General features: G+C 41.8%; 1 protein-coding gene across 3 annotated transcripts in view; it reads left to right on the top strand.

Moving 5' to 3' along the window:
• The first annotated feature begins 556 nt into the window (after positions 1 to 556).
• Positions 557 to 17,088, top strand: part of LOC140724889 (kelch domain-containing protein 1) — an 82,863-nt gene continuing 66,331 nt past the window's right edge. For 2 of the 3 annotated variants that reach the window (XR_012098205.1, XR_012098206.1), the window contains exon 1: positions 557 to 751. Coding sequence is in view for 1 of the 3 variants with exons in the window: in XM_073039638.1 (XP_072895739.1) it covers positions 656 to 751 (96 nt within the window). In the remaining 2 variants the exon portion in view is untranslated. The remainder of the gene's footprint in view (positions 752 to 17,088) is intronic. The other variant, XM_073039638.1, reaches the window with a different exon arrangement.

The following is a 17,088-nucleotide window of genomic DNA, read 5'->3' on the forward strand; positions in this document are numbered from 1 at the left end:
GGTGCTGGAAGAACAGACCAGGGAGTTGAGAAAGGAATGGTCCGTTCAGAATACTGAACCGTGTGTTAGAATCTCGTTGAAGATGTTGGAAGTGATGAAGGGTGGTCTGCTGGAATGTAGGGGTTGGTAGGATTGGCAATGAGCCACTGATTGGTGCAGGCTCGCAAGCCGGTTGGCATGATTTTGGGCAGATATTGTTATGGAGTAGATTATTGACAAGTGGACTATTGAGGCCACGGTCCTGAGCACAAACACGTAGTCTCTCTGTCGTTAAATACTTGACAAATTAAGGAAAGGTATAACAAAACAGAAGGCGAAACGGGACTAAAGGATGAAGAGGTAGTTTCTATCTACCAATGGACTCGCGTTACTAAAAAGAACATTGCGAACTACTTTCATACTTTTAAAATGCGTGCATATTACGTAACTAAGAATAATATGACAAAGTTATAACGAGAGAAAAAGGGTAAATGTGCTCGTTCGTTTATTTGTTAATCGGCACACGACGCCGCCGATATGAAGGCGAGCCCGGACCCAGCAGCGGTCGCCGTTAGGTTTCGAGCCCTTTCGCTCTCCGTAGCGGCTCCTCCGGCTGTCCTCGCATATTGTTTGCATCAGGAAGGTGGAGTGAATTCGTGCGAGTCGCCGAGCGGCGATGGCAGAGGCCAAAGCGAACTGGGTGGCGGAGGAGAGGAGCGGCCACTGCGCTGTTCTGGACGGATGCTACCTGTATGTTTGGGGTGGCTATGTGGTAAGTTGTCAGCTGTGGACCCAACCACTGCGTCCAGCTGTGGCCTCCCACTCCCCAGCCGGGAATGTAAACATGTCCCGGTTCTGACAGTATTGCAACGTTACATGGTGTGCACCTGCTCTCAGCGCCAGCCACTTTTGCACAACTTGCTGAATACTTAGCTACTTTAGCTAAGAACTGAGGGAAGCAGACGGTTTCATGTCGTTATTAATATTGACAGGAAAACTAATGCAGAAGAGTGACATTTAGAAATAAGGAGTCGAGAAGTTAAGATGTAAGGCACCTAAAGAATGAGAAAATTAGTCAGAAATCCAAGAGTAAGAAAGTCATATTTAAAATTTTTATTTCTCACTTAGAGTCGTCTGATAGCTTTTGCATAATCGAGCATCCGTTGGATTAGCTTTTGCATAATCAAGCATCCGTTGGATTAGGTATTTGAAGAAATTAGGAGGAAACAACTAATAGTTGTCTGAACCGATTAAACAACATATTTTAAAATATGAAACAAGAAAGGGTAGCAGAAGGGTGTACTCTGCTGTACTCTGACCTTGCATTTATCTAACACATTCACGTATTTTATCTTATATGTCCTGAAGCCTTTTCATATCTTACCTCCTGTTTTGTATAACAGGGAAATATGACAATCATCAAAGATTGTGAATAACTTATCCATAACCCTCAATGCTCCCAGCCAACCAACCTAAGTAAAGACACGATTATTACCCAAATTCCATACACTCAACTATATTTAATAATGGCTCCTGTGTCAGCCATTAACCCATCTAAGCACAACAGCATCCATTTGTTCCCTTATCTGCTCTAGTATGCAGAGTTTTAAAGAGTGGATTAGTAAAATTTACTTTCTTTATGTAAATGTGTGCTGACTGCTTAATTTTATTATTTCTGGGCATTTTGTTATTATGTCCTTCATAATAGATTCTGTCATTTTCTAGGGACTGGTAGCTAAGTTGGTGGTTAATTGTCATTCATTTCTTCATCTCCCCACCCTATTTCTTTAATAATCAGGTTATATTTTCCATCTTTTAATCTGCAGGAACCATCTGAGAATATATGGGAATTATAAAATTTTGAAAGATGATAATCATTGGATCCACTATTCATATAGCTTGAGATATATGAACTTTTAACTTGAGATATATCAATGTATAACCAAGTTTCTTTCAACTTTAGTATAACCAAGTTATAACCAATTTTCCTTCATTTCTCATTATTTCTTGGTATTTCTGGCAGTTTTTCTTCTTCTCAAAGGTAAACAAAGTATTTATTTAATTTCTTTGCTGTTTCATTACAACCCTTTACATTTTCTTGCCTCTATAACAGCCATGCATTTGGCATTACTGGTCTTTTCTTTTGTGCATTACAGAAGTTCTTGCAGTCACTTTTCCCCCTTTTTCATGTGTCTTGCCAGTTTATTCTCTTATTCTATTTTTCCTTTATTAATTTCTTGGCCCTACTCTGCTGAGTTCTAAAACAGCCCCATTCCTCAGGCCTACTGCTACTTTTAGCAATTTTATAAGCCGTGTATTTTTCCTTGGGAACAAATATTGCTAAATTTAACTTATTTTTTAACTTGACAAGGATTAACCAGTGTGTAACATCTATTGTTGTATCTGTGAGTCATTAAGTTTGCCCTATTTAGAAAAATAACATAGCATTTTTAGCACTAGCACTTTTGCTAGTGCTTCTTGGGGGGGTTTAAACTAAATTTGCAGGGGTCGGGGATCCAGAATGTGAGAGAGGATAGCGAGAGGAAGAATAAAGGACAGTTGGGGACTACACGGTTCCGGAATATTAAGTGTGTAGTAGAGAAAGGTGAGGCAGAACAAGTGATAAGGAGGACTCGTGTACAGAGGGATGGTCTGACGGAACATGGAGTTAAATGTGTTGAAAGAATAAGTAAATTTAGGAAGGACAACAAAATTCTAGGGGTGTATAGCCCGATGGGAGTTCGGGGAGCTGGGTTAAGCACAATAGGCAGCGATTCAAACAGAGAGAGGAGAAATGGGTTAAAAATTCTATATCTGAATGCACAAAGTGTCAGAAATAAGGTGGATGAGCTTGAAGCTCAGGTGCGAATGGGTAACTATGATGTTGTTGGGATAACGGAGACATGGCTGCAGGGAGATCAGACCTGGGAAATGAATGTACAAGGGTATACGTGCTATCGTAGGGACAGAAATGTGGGCAGAGGGGGTGGGGTGGCCCTGTTGGTGAGGAATGAGATTCAGTCCTTTGCAAGGGGGGACATAGGATCAGGAGAAGTGGAGTCTGTGTGGATAGAATTGAGGAACAGTAAGGGCAAAAGGACCCTAATGGGTGTTGTCTACAGGCCACCAAACAGTAGCATGGATATCGGGTGCAAGTTGAATAGGGAGTTCACATTGGCATGTGGCAAAGGTAATGTCGCAGTAGTTATGGGGGATTTCAACATGCAGGTGAACTGGGAGAATCAGGTTGGTGCTGGACCCCAGGATAGGGAGTTTGTAGAGTGCCTAAGGGATGCATTCTTGGGACAGCTTGTACGAGAGCCGACCAGGGACAAGGCTATTCTGGATTTAGTGTTATGTAATAAACAGGATTTTATAAGCGATCTTGAAGTACAGGAACCATTAGGAGGTAGTGATCATAATATAATAAGTTTTTATCTGCAATTTGAGAAGGATAAGGGCAGCTCGGAGGTGTCAGTGTTGCAGTTGAACAGGGGAGACTATGGAGCTATGAGGGAGGAGCTGGCCAAAGTTGGATATCCTAGCAGAAAAGACAGTGGAACAGCAATGGCAGGTATACTTGGGAAAAATGCACAAGGTGCAAAATCAGTTCATCCCCCGGAGAAGGAAGGATTCAAAGGGGGGAAAGGGGCCTCAGTGGTTGACAAAGGAAGTCAGAGATTGCATAGCATTAAAAAAAAGGAAGTATGATAGAGCTAAGGTGAGTGGGAGGACAGATGATTGGGAAATTTTTAAGGAACAACAGAACTTAACTAAAAAGGCAATAAGGGGAGAAAAAATGAGGTACGAACGCAAGCTAGCCAGGAATATAAAGGAAGATAGCAAAAGCTTTTTGAGGTATGTGAAGAGAAAGAAGATAGTTAAGAACAATGTTGGGCCCTTGAAGAATGAATTGGGTGAAATTGTTATGGGAAACAGAGAAATGGCAGAAGAATTTAAAAAGTACTTTAGATCTGTCTTCACTAAGGAAGACACAAGCAATCTCCCAGATGTATGGATGGGCCAAGGACATAGGGTAACAGAGGAAATGAAACAGATTGACATTAGGAAGGATACGGTGATGAGTAGACTGATGGGACTGAAGGCTGACAAATCCCCAGGTCCAGATGGTCTGCATCCTAGGGTACTAAAGGAGGTGGCCCTGGAAATTGCGGATGCATTGGTAATCATTTTCCAATGTTCCTTAGATTCAGGATCAGTTCCTGAGGATTGGAGAATGGCTAATGTTATCCCACGTTTTAAGAAAGGAGGGAGGGAGAAAACAGAGAACTAGACCTGTCAGCCTGACATCGGTGGTGGGAAAGATGCTAGAGTCCATTACTAAAGATGAAATAGTGGCATATCTAGATAGCAGTGTTAGGATTGGGCCAAGCCAGCATGGATTTACCAAGGGTAAATCATGCTTGACTAATCTATTGGAGTTTTTCGAGGATGTAACCAGGAAGTTAGACAAGGGAGCTCTAGTGGATGTAGTGTACCTCGATTTTCAGAAGGCATTTGATAAGGTCCCACATAGGAGATTGGTGGGTAAAATCAAAGCTCATGGCATTGGGGGGAAGACATTGACATGGATAGAAAACTGGTTGGCAGATAGAAAGCAAAGGGTAGCGGTGAACGTGTGTTTTTCGGAATGGCAGGTGGTAACTAGTGGGGTGCCACAGGGCTCGGTATTGGGAACACAGCTGTTTACGATTTACATCAACGATTTAGATGAAGGCATTGAGAATAACATCAGCAAGTTTGCTGATGATACTAAGCTGGGTGGCAGTGTGACATGTGATGAGGATGTTAGGAGAATTCAGGGTGACTTGGATAGGCTGGGTGAGTGGGCAGATACTTGGCAGATGACGTTTAATGTGAATAAGTGTGAGGTTATCCACTTTAGGAGTAAGAACAGGAAGGCAAATTATTATCTGAACGGTGTAAAGTTAGGTAAGGGAGAAATACAAAGAGATCTAGGAGTCCTCGTTCATCAGTCACTGAAGGTGAATGAGCAAGTGCAGCAGGCTGTGAAGAAGGCTAATGGAATGTTGGCCTTTATTACAAAGGGAATTGAGTACAAGAGCAAGGAAATCCTCTTGCATTTGTACAGGGCCCTGGTGAGACCACACCTGGAGTATTGTGTACAGTTTTGGTCTCCAGGGTTAAGGAAGGACATCCTGGCTGTAGAGGAAGTGCAGCTTAGATTCACGAGGTTAATTCCTGGGATGTCAGGACTGTCTTACACAGAGAGGTTAGAGAGACTGGGCTTGTACACGGTGGAATTAAGGAGATTGAGAGGGGATCTGATTGCAACATATAAGATTATTAAGGGATTGGACAAGATAGAGGCAGGAAATATGTTCCAGATGCTGGGAGAGTCCAGTACCAGAGGGCATGGTTTGAGAATAAGGGGTAGGTCATTTAGGACAGAGTTAAGGAAAAACTACTTCTGCCAGAGAGTTGTAGGGGTGTGGAATGCACTGCCTCAGAAGGCAGTGGAGGCCAATTCTCTGGATGCTTTCAAGAAGGAGCTAGATAGGTATCATGGATAGGGGAATCAAGGGATATGGGGACAAGGCAGGAACCAGGTATTGATAGTAGATGATCAGCCATGATCTCAAAATGGCAGTGCAGGCTCGAAGGGCCGAATGGTCTACTTCTGCACCTATTGTCTATTATCTATTGTCTATAAACAGCAAGCCCAGTACTTAATGTCCATGATTAATCATCCTTGAAGATTATTGTCATTGGTGCATTGAACCAATGCAATTCTGAGGACTAAAGTATTATAGACATTGCCTTGAAAAAGTATTCAGCCCCCGCAACAATTTTCACATTACTGTCTCATTTTCTAAATTTAAAATATATTGAAATATTATTTTTGAGTGAATATACAAAAGATTGTGCATCATGTCAAATCTAAAGAAAAATTCCAAAACCTGACAACAATTTACTAAAAATTAAAAACCGAAGTCGTAAGACTGAAAAAGTATTCATCCCCTTTGTAATTACTGCACTAACTTTCCTCAGGTGCAATATGCTGTATTACCTTACAAAATCACCCAATTTGTTGGTGTAGAAAATTGGAGGATTATCTATTTTCAATGAATTCATAGGAATATATGTTCCCTCTCTCTCTCTCTCTGTAAAGTCCAACAATATGGTAGATATTTATCATGCTAAACCTGTGCTCACTTCTAAGGAAGCAAAGGCACTGCCGTGCTTACTTCATAATTGCACTTGTATGTTGGGCCAGGAGAGGTCCTCCAAAATGTTAACATCGAGGAATTTAATGTTGCTGACCCTCTCCACCTTTGATCTTCTGAGGACTGGCTCATGAACCTCTGGTTTCTTTCTCTTGAAGTCAATAATCAGCTCCTTGGTCTTGCTGACATTGAGAAAGAGGTTGTTGTTATGGCACCACTCAGCCAGATTTTCAATCTCCATCGTGTGTGCTGATTCACCCTACAACATTACATATTCAAGTTACCATCTTTGATTCGGCTTACTAGTGGTGTCGTCAGCATACTTGAATATGTCATTGGAGCTGTGCCTAGCCACACAGTCATAAGTGTAGAGCAGGGGGCCAAGCACACAGCCTTGTAGTGCACCTGTGCTGATAGAGACTGTAGAGGAAATGTTATTGCCAATCCGAACTGACTAGTGTCTGCAAGTGAGGAAATCGAGGATCCAATTGCACAAGGAAGTGGTGAGGCCAAGGTCTTGGAGTTTATTGATTAGTTTTGAGGAGATGATGGTATTGAATACTGAGCTGTGGTCAATAAGGAACATCCTTTCGTTTGCATCTTTGTTGATCAGATGTTCTAGGGTTGAGTGAAGAGTCAACGAGTTGGCACCTGCTGTGGACCTGTTGCTCCGGTTATCAAATTGGACCAGATCCAAATTGCTTCTCAGGCAGCAGTTGATATTTTCATCTCCAGCCTCTCACAGCACTTCATCATTGTGGATGTAAGTGCTACTGGACGATAGTCACAGAGGCAGGTTACCAAGTTTTTCTCAGGCACTGGTATAGTTGAAGCCTTCTAGAAGCAGGTGGGTACCTCAGACAGCCAAAGTGAGAGGTTAAAGATCTCAGTGAACACCCCAGCCAGTTGATCAGCATAGGATTTTAGTGCTTGGCCAGGTACCCCATCTGGGCTGGATGCTTTTTGTGGGTTCATCCTCCTGAAGGCTGCTCACACATCAGCCCCAGAGACTGAAATCACAGAATCATCAGGGGCTTTGGGAGTATGTGATGGTTCCTCCATGTTTTGACAGTCAAAGTGAGCATAGATGGCATTGAGCTCATCTGGAATCAAAGTCCTTTTGTCACTAATGTTGCTTGATTTAACTTTTTACATGGCGAAAAGCAGACTCGAAGCAATCCTATAGCTCCCCCTTTGCTCCCACACCATGTTTTTGTTGTCCTAATCTCTGGAGTTGTTCTTTAGCCTCTGCCTGTAAGCAGGAAGGAGAAGGGCAGCAAAGTGATCTGATTTACTGAAATGTGGCCTGGACATGGAACAGTAGGTACTCCTTATCTTAGCATAACAATGGTCTAGAGTGTGGGGACCTTTGGTGCTACAGGTTATATCCTGATGATAATTAGGCAGGGTTTTCTTCAAGTCTAGTCGAAGTCCCTGACTATAATTTTAAATGCATCAGGATGGACTGTGTCTTGTTTGGCAATGGCATCATGCAATATCTTAAGCATTTGATTATAGTCAGCCGCTGGTGGTATGTGAGCTGTGGTCAGGATTATGGGGGAGAACTCCCTAGATAAACAGAATGGACTGCGTTTGATCATTATGTGTTTAAGGTCAGGGGAACACAAGTTCATCATAACAGCCACATTGCAGCATCACCAAGAGTCTATCGTGAAACATACACCTCTTCCTTTGCCTTTTCTTAATCAGTAGTTTGGTTAATTCAGTAAGCCAAGAAACCTTCTGGTTTGATCGCTGTATCTGCTGTGCTGGAAGAAAGTCACATCTCACTCAGACATAGAACACACCAATCTCTCATTTCCCTCCAATACGGCAATCTTGCCTTCAAGTCCTCAGTTTTGTTCTCCATTGACTTTACATTTGCTAACAAGATGCTGGGTAGAGGGAGCCTCATCTCTCTGTGTTTCAGCCTGGTTTATAGTCACCGGCCCTCCTGCTTCACTTCCAGTCATAGCAGTGGCAATGTAAGGCACTGTAATAAGATAGTCTTGGAATTTGATTCTGCAGTTAAGTGAAGGTGGTTTGTAGCTTTAAGTGGAATTTGCAGTGTTGATTTTCCTTGTGCCCTCTGTCCTTACAGATGGTATAGTTTGTGAACTAAGAAGAGATTATAGAAGAAATCTCGCCAGATTGATGCAGTGCGTTTTCTTTCAGATAGTATTGCAGCCAAAGGTGGAGGTTGTAAATTTTCAGAGTTCAGAATAGGATCTCTTTGGTTGAACTTTTTCTGAATGATATTTTTGTTTGGGGGGGGGGGAATAATTTTTATCATCCCATGGCAGTCACCTTGAGGCTGGATGCATAGCATTGAAGTTCTGCTTGTCCATGAAGGAACCAATAAGGAGAGCCTGCCTTTCCATCAGTCCAAGGTCTTTGTGTTTCTTTGAAAGTTCTCATAATGAGTCATTCTGCCAAATAACTTTGATAGTCTACTTGGGAACCATCTATCATGATCCACTCTTGCCCAAAGGTCCTTCTGTATACTGTAAAGACTATTGTTTGACTGGTCAAAGTGTTCTTCTGTGCAGTTTTCTACAGTGGACAAGTCCCTGTCCAACTGAATGGAACATTCCATGGCAATATGGTCCCATCCGCCTGTTGTGGACTTGGAAAATAACTCGCCCAACTTCGTTCTCAACACAAACTAAAACTTAGTCTCTCAATTCGCAGAGGGAGAGGGAGGTCTATTCATCTTACTAATATACTGTACCTGCTTCTTGCTTGGTTGAACAAAACATTTTATACATATTTAGAGATAAGCTGCAGCATTTTCACCATTGCACTGGCACTTAATTAATAATTCTTGACTAATCTAAGACAAGACAGTGCATGATTAATGGCTTCTTCTTCCCTACACAATTTCATGTGCCTTACAGAACTGTGCCTCTGGTTGAAGTTTGGTGCAGTCGCAATGACAGTATGCCTTTGTTCAGATAAGGCCTTTGATGTATGAGGCTCATTATATTCAGTTATCACATTCCTTGAGGGGCCTTGTTAATTCTCTTATCTGCTCAAACCAGGTCTGACTTACTTAGTGGAGTAAAAGAACACTTTTAGTCTTGCTCATAAGAGATTCTGCAGATTCCAGAAATATTGAACAACACATAAAATGCTGGAGAAAGTTGGCATGTTGAGCCACATCTATGGAAGGAAATAAACCATCGAAGTTTATTCCCCTTCATAAAAGCTGCCTGACCTCCAGAGTTCCTCCAGCAATTTTGTGTTACTCTATCTTGCACTGTGTTTTATAGCATAGTATACAAAATATTCTTTACATTATTTTTCCTGGGTCCATGGTTGTATTGCCTCATGTACTTTGGAAAACCTAGGATAAATAGAACTTGTCACTCTGCTGTGTAGTGATAGTGTATCCTTGGCGACACAAAGAACGATGCTGCTCTACACATTGGAATTGAGGTCACTTTGTGTATATTGTTTTCCTTCCCTTTTGGCTGGAGACATGAACATTGCCACCATGACCTGTTTTGGTTCACTGGATGAAATGGAACATGGCTCAGGTGCTTGCTGCAAGTCAGGAGCAGGGTACAAGGCCACACCTACACCACACAACGGGGTGAAAGCCTTGCACCTGTTAACCAGGTCATTTTCCACAGATGCAGTTCTGCTTCCACATTCCCAATATCTGTTTCACCTTGGCAATGAGTTCTTTCTGCATTCAATTGCTCCTGTGAACTATGTACTTACCTTTCACAGCAGTATACCAGTGTCCTACCTGGTTCTGTCATTGAAGAAATAGTGTACCTAAGAATCTGATCAGTGATAATCCTGAGTGTGATTATGATGGAGAAGTAAATACAAAATTATTCTCTCGTTTGACAATGAGCATCACTTTGTATTTTTGTTGACTTACCACATCAGCGATGCTGAAGCATGAATGCTTATCAGGAGCAAAATGCACTTTTATCTGAAGGGCTGTGAACACAAATTCAGTTTGGCAAGCATTCCTATTTATTACTTCAGGAAAGAGGTATGGCAATTTATGAAACAAATAAAGATGATTAGGTTTGGAATACTGTTGTGAGGATCTCCACGAGCAAGTTGCTGAAATATGACAAACCTCTAACCCTCCTTGTGCTAATTATGACTCCACTTGAATTTTCTTCTTACCCAAATTGGGCACAAGTTTTCCCACCATTGAGGACATTTTCCAAAGGCAGTGCATCAAGAAGGCAGCATCTATCGTTAAGGACACTGACCATCCAGGACATGCTCTCTTCCAATTACTGCCATTAGGGAGCAGGGATAGGAGCCTGAAGACCCACACATATCTTAGGAACAGCTTCTTCCCCTCTACCATCAGAGTTCTAAATGGCCCATGATCAACTGGCTGGAGTGTTTAACCTCTCACTTCAGCAGTCTGAGCTATCCACTCGCTTCAAACAGGCTTCAGTTATACCGGTGCCTGAGAAGTATGTGGTAACCTGCCTCAATGACTATCATCCAGTAGCACTTGCATCCACGGTGATGAAGTGGTTTGGAAGGTTGTAAATGAAATATGTTAACCCCTCACAGAGAAGCAATTTGGATCTGCTCCAGTTTGCTCACAGGCACAACAGATTCACATCAGGTGCCATTTCATTGGCTTTTCACTCAACCGTGGAACATCTGGACAGCAAAGATGCATGCACCGGGATGCTCTTTATCGGCTACAGCTCAGTATTCACTACCATCATCGCCTCAAAACTAATGAATGAGCTTCAAACCCTTGGCCTCTATACCCCCTTGTGCAACTGGATCCTCGATTTCCTCACTTGCAGACCCCAGTCAGTTTGGATTAGCAACAATATCTCCTACACAACCAACCATCAGCACAGGTGTACCACAAGGTTGTGTACTTAGCCCCCTGCTCAACTTGCTTTACACTTCTGTCTGTGTGGTTAAGCACGATTTCAAAGCCATAATTAAGTTTGTTGATGACACCACTGTTGTAGGCCCAATCAAATGTAGTGATGGATCATTGTATAGGAGGGAGATTGAAAATTGGCTGAGTGGTGCCAAGACAAAGGTACTTGTAAATCAGCAACTTTTTACTCAATATCAGCAAGACCAAGGAGTTGATTAGTGACTTCAGAAGTAAGAAACCAGAGGTCCATGAGCTAGTCCTCATCGTGGTGGAGAGGGTCAGCAACTTTATATTCTTTGGTGTTATAATTTCAGAGGCCTTGTCCTGGACCCAGCATGTAAGTGCAATTATGAAGAAAGCACAGCAGCACCTCTGCTTCTTTAGAAGTTTACAGAGATTTGGTGTGGCTTCTAAAACTTTGACAAACTTCTATAGCTATGTGAAGGAATGTATATTTACGAGCTGCATCACAACCTAGAGTGGAAACACTAATGCCCTTGAGCAGAAAATGCTACAAAAAATAGTGAATATGGCCCAGTCCATCGGGGTAAAGCCCTCTCCACTGTTGATCACATCTACACAGAGCGTTGTCACAGGAATGCAGTGTCCATCATCAGGGACCCCCATCGCCCAGGTGATGCTTTCTTTTTGTTACTGCCATCAGGAAGAAGGTACAGGAGCCTCAGGACTTACAGCACCAGGTTCAGGAGCAGTCATTACCCCTCAGTCATCAGACTCTAAAAACCAAAGGGAATAGCTTCACTTGTCTCATCACTCTTCATCTCATGTTCTCGACACTTACTGCTTATTCATTAATTATTATTATTTATTTTTTTCTTTTGTATTTGCACAGTTTGTTGTCTTTTGTCCACCCTGTTAGGTGCATTCTTTCATTGTTTCTTTTATGTTGGATTATTTACTATACTTGCAGAAAATGAATCTCAGGATTGTATATGGTGACATATATGTACTTTGATAATAAATTTGCTTTGAACTTTGAATTCCTGAACACTACCTTGCTCTCCCTTTTTGACCTGTTTATTTATTTTTATTTCAACTTATAGAGATTTGTTATGTCTGCACTGTACTGCTGCCTCCAAACAATTTCACAACATGTGTTTGTGACAATAAACGATTCTGACTGACTGCTGTTGATCTGAATATTGTTAAATCTCACTAATACCATATGGTCAAAATCTGCATTGATGTTAAATCCATTCACCCTCACTTTATGAAGCAGTGCTGAGTGGTCTGGGCAAAAACTAAACTGGGCAAGTGCCACTTTTTAGCACTGTTGATAACATCTATTGCTTTCCCAGTGAGTAAGGAGACTGCTCAGAGAGAAATTAGCTGGATTGGATGAATTCTGCTTTTTGTAAGATATATACATTTTTCAGTCATTAGGTTATGTTGTCAGGACCTATTGTTGCATCTAATACATTCAGATAATGTTGATACCTGAAATGAATCAAATTAGCTGAAGACTTGTTTGATACTGAGCCCCTAGGAGGAGGCCAAGATGGATCAACCACTGGAACCAAAGCCCCAGGTGTTTCCAAAGACTCCGGTCTTTTGTTTGTCCCGTATGTTGGGCTCCTCCATAAATAAAAATTAGGCTGGTCATGCTGGTTGGTTGGTTGGTCTATTGTCCAACACAGTTTATAAATGGATGCAGTAGGGATGTTTGCTATTTGATACATGGTTGTGAGATTGCAGTAGCTCTGTGGCTGTCTTTTGTGATCTGCTGTGTATGGTCTTTATGGACAGAATGCAAAAGAAGCTTTTCATAGTACCTTGCTACATGTGATAATAATAAACCAAAAATAGCTACAATAATAGCTTAAGTAATCCCATGTTGCTAACTCGTTCATCTGGTTGTCACTTCTGTTTTGCACTTTGGTTGTTTTGATCTAGGATTAGTAGCTGCGGTACAGTCTGTAACAATGAGGTTACAGATTGCATTGGAATCTTTTAGCTCTTTTGGTCCATCTGCTAGATGGTTAGAGTTTCCAGATTATCTGTTCTAAATCTATTCGATTTTGCATACTTGTACTCTTACTTTCTTGTGTAGGATTGCCAGTGTGAAGATCGCATTCTGATAATACTGTCATGGGTGTTCACGTCTAGATGAAATTTAATCTGGCAATTGTGTCTTCATCTTTTGGTCAGTTGGATCACTTGTGTTACATGTAATGAAGGATACTGACACTCCCTGTGTTTCTAAGATGTTTTTATTCGAAAGGGGTTTGTTGGGTGAGCAACTTGGGAAATATATTGCTCATATTTATTTAATCAAGTCAGCAAGCTGTAATACTGTTTTGCTTAAGGATTCCATGTGTACACTGAAGTGCCAGTCTCTACTTTGCAGTCTATTGATTGTTACTTTTTTCAAATTACTACGTCGTTTATCTGATGATCAGTCGTGCAGGAGTAGAAGTCTCTCCCATTTTCATATCACAAAGATTGAAGCCATTATCTTTGCTTTCCACCATAAACTGTAACTCGTAGCAAACAGAGTTTGAATTGTGGCCAGTCAGTGATGAGAGTGTGAGAAGAAGAGACGACTTCACAGAGGTCCACAATTGAAAATTAAAAAGGCAGCGCTTCACAGCAGTTTTCAGAGTTTGAACTGCGGCCAAACAATGAACGGGATTCATTAGTAAGGGCAAATAAAAATAAGGCAGGGTCGAGTGGAGTAGCCATTGTTGCAGTGGGCCAGTGTTAGATGGGCTTTGGCTCATCCGGCTTAGCGGAGGTAAGCATCTGGTAAGTTTCTTCTTTATTCTTCATTCCTCATCTGTTAGGGTTTAGTTAGAGCAGTGAGAATGACCTCCAGGGGAAGTGTTATGTTCTTTGCATAAGACCTGTAGCCTCCCAGATAACCATATCTTCACCAGGTGCACTGAGCTGCAGCTCCTCAGAGAACATGTGGGAGAGACTGAAGAAGTGATCGGTGCTATAGGGAAGTAGTCACCCCTAGGTTGCAGGAGGCAGGTAACTGGGTGACTACCAAGCAAAGGAATGGACAGCGAGTACTGAGTACCCCTGTGGCTGTTCCCCCAAAAATAAGTATACAATTTTGATACTGTTGAAGGGGATAACCTACTGGGGGGAGCCACAACAAATGGGTTTTGGGCACTGAGTCTGGGGTCGTGGCTCAGAAGAGGAGAGGTCTACAATAGTGATAGGAGCTTCCATAGTTAGAGGAATATAGACAAGATTTTGTGGCTGCAGTAGACATCGGGATGATACACTGCCACCCGGGTGCCAGGGTCAGGGATATCTCAGATCGGTTCCATGCCATTCTAAAGGGGAAAAGCGAGCAGCCAGAAGTCTTGATACATAATGACACCAATGGCATAGGTAGGAAAGGTGCGAGGGTCCTGGAGAGAGATTTTAAGCAGCAAGGAAGAAAGCTGAAAAGCAGGACCACCAGAGCAGTAATCTCTGGATTGCTGCCACATGCCATGAGGGTAAGAATAACATCTGGCAGATGAACATGTGGCTGAAGAACTTATGCAGTGGGCAGGGGTTCAGATTTCTGGATCACTGGGATCTCTTCTGGGGAAGGTACAACCTGTATATATATATTTTTTTTTAAAAGGGATGGGTTACACCTGAACCCCTTGACCAATATCCTTGTGGGCAGGTTTGCTAGAGCTGTTCAGGAAGGTTTAAACTTATTTGTCAGGGGGATGAAAGCCAGAGTGATGGGGCTGAGGATGAGGCAATATTGTAGTCAGCGGGAAGAGTTGCAATGTAAAAGGGGGACAAAATCTAAAAGGATTATGCTGATTTCACCTTAACTTCTGAACAAGCCATTATTTATATTTTTCACTGTGGACTTCACTGTTCTACTATTTGCTGAGCTCCAAAGATTCAGTTTTTTTATATGGTAAATTATAACACCATTGTTCAGGGAGTAATTATTGTTGGCCACTCCCAGTATGGGCATGCTTTCATTTAAAGTGATGCCTTCTGAGGCAGGTGTAGCACAGCATTGTGAACCTGAAATAAAGTCACCTTTTTAATTATTTTGAAATATTTCCCAGCTCTGCTCAGATCTCTCCATTCCTGATTATTCTCTCTCTAATATCACTCTATCACTCTTCCTCTAATACCCATCCTCTTGTCATCAGGAAAAATAACACTGTATTTAAAAAGTATTCACCCCGCCTCTCCAGAAGTTTTCATAACATATAACCATATAACAGTTACAGCACAGAAACAGGCCATCTCAGCCCTTCTAGTCCGTGCCGAATGCTGACTCTCACCTAGTCCCACCGACTTGCACTCAGCCCATAACCCTCCATTCCTTTCCTGTCCATATACCTATCCAATTTTTTTAAATGTCAAAATCGAACCTGCCTCTACCACTTCTACTGGAAGCTCATTCCACACAGTCACCACTCTCTGAGTAAAGAAATTCCCCCTCGTGTTACCCCTAAACTTTTGCCCCTAAACTCTCAACTCATGTCCTCTTGTTTGAATCTCCCCTACTCTCAATGGAAAAAGCCTATCCACGTTAACTCTATCTATCCCCCTCATAATTTTAAATACCTCTCAACCTTAAGTCCCCCCTCAACCTTCTACGCTCCAAAGAATAAAGACCTAACTTGTTCAATCTTTCTCTGTAACTTAGGTGCTGAAACCCAGGTAACATTCTAGTAAATCTCCTTTGTACACTCTCTATTTTGTTGACATCTTTCCTATAATTTGGTGACCAGAACTGTACACAATACTCCAAATTTGGCCTCACCAATGCCTTGTACAATTTTAACATTACATCCCAACTCCTATACTCAATGCTCTGATTTACTTCCTTAGAAGGTTGGCGTCATTCAATGTCTGTAGTGAGATGCTGAAGATGTTCTATAGGTCAGTTGTGGAGAGCGCCCTCTTCTTTGTGGTGGCGTGTTGGGGAGGAAGCATTAAGAAGAGGGACGCCTCACGTCTTAATAAGCTGGTAAGGAAGGCAGGCTCTGTCGTGGGCAAAGTACTGGAGAGTTTAACATCGGTAGCTGAGCGAAGGGCGCTGAGTAGGCTACGGTCAATTATGGAAAACTCTGAACATCCTCTACATAGCACCATCCAGAGACAGAGAAGCAGTTTCAGCGACAGGTTACTATCGATGCAATGCTCCTCAGACAGGATGAAGAGGTCAATACTCCCCAATGCCATTAGGCTTTACAATTCAACCGCCAGGACTTAAGAACTTTTTAAAAGCTATTATTAATGCTTTTTGAGATAGTGATTTAGATGCATATCATATTTTTTACTGAGTTAAGTATTGTATGTAATTAGTTTTGCTACAACAAGTGTATGGGACATTGGGAAAAAAAGTTGAATTTCCCCATGGGGATGAATAAAGTATCTATCTATCTATAAAGGCCAGCATACCAAAAGCTTTCTTCACCACCCTATCCACATGAGATTCCACCTTCAGGGAACTATGCACCATTATTCCTAGATCACTCTGTTCTACTGCATTCCTCAATGCCCTACCATTTACCATGTATGTCCTACTTGGATTATTCCTACCAAAATGTAGCACCTCCCACTGATCAGCATTAAACTCCATCTGCCATCTTTCAGCCCACTCTTCTATCTGGTCTAATCTCTCTGCAAGCTTTAAAAACCTACTTCATTATCCACAACGCCACCTACCTTAGTATTATCTGCATACTTACTAATCCAATTTACCACCCCATCATCCAGATCATTAATGTATATGACAAACAACATTGGACCCAGTACAGATCCCTGAGGCACACCACTAGTCATCGCCCTCCAAGCTGACAAGCAGTTATCCACCACTACTCTCTGGCATCTCCCATCCAGCCACTGTTGAATCCATTTTATTGTTTTTCAACATTGAATCACAATAGATTTAATTTGGCTTTTTTTGACACTGATCAACAGAAAAAAGACTCTATGGTGTCAAAGTGAAAACAGATCTCTACAAAGTGATCTAAATTTTTTTTACAAGTATAAAACACAAAATAATTGATTACG

The sequence above is a fragment of the Hemitrygon akajei genome, chromosome 3, assembly GCF_048418815.1.
Source record: "Hemitrygon akajei chromosome 3, sHemAka1.3, whole genome shotgun sequence".
NCBI lineage: Eukaryota > Metazoa > Chordata > Chondrichthyes > Myliobatiformes > Dasyatidae > Hemitrygon > Hemitrygon akajei.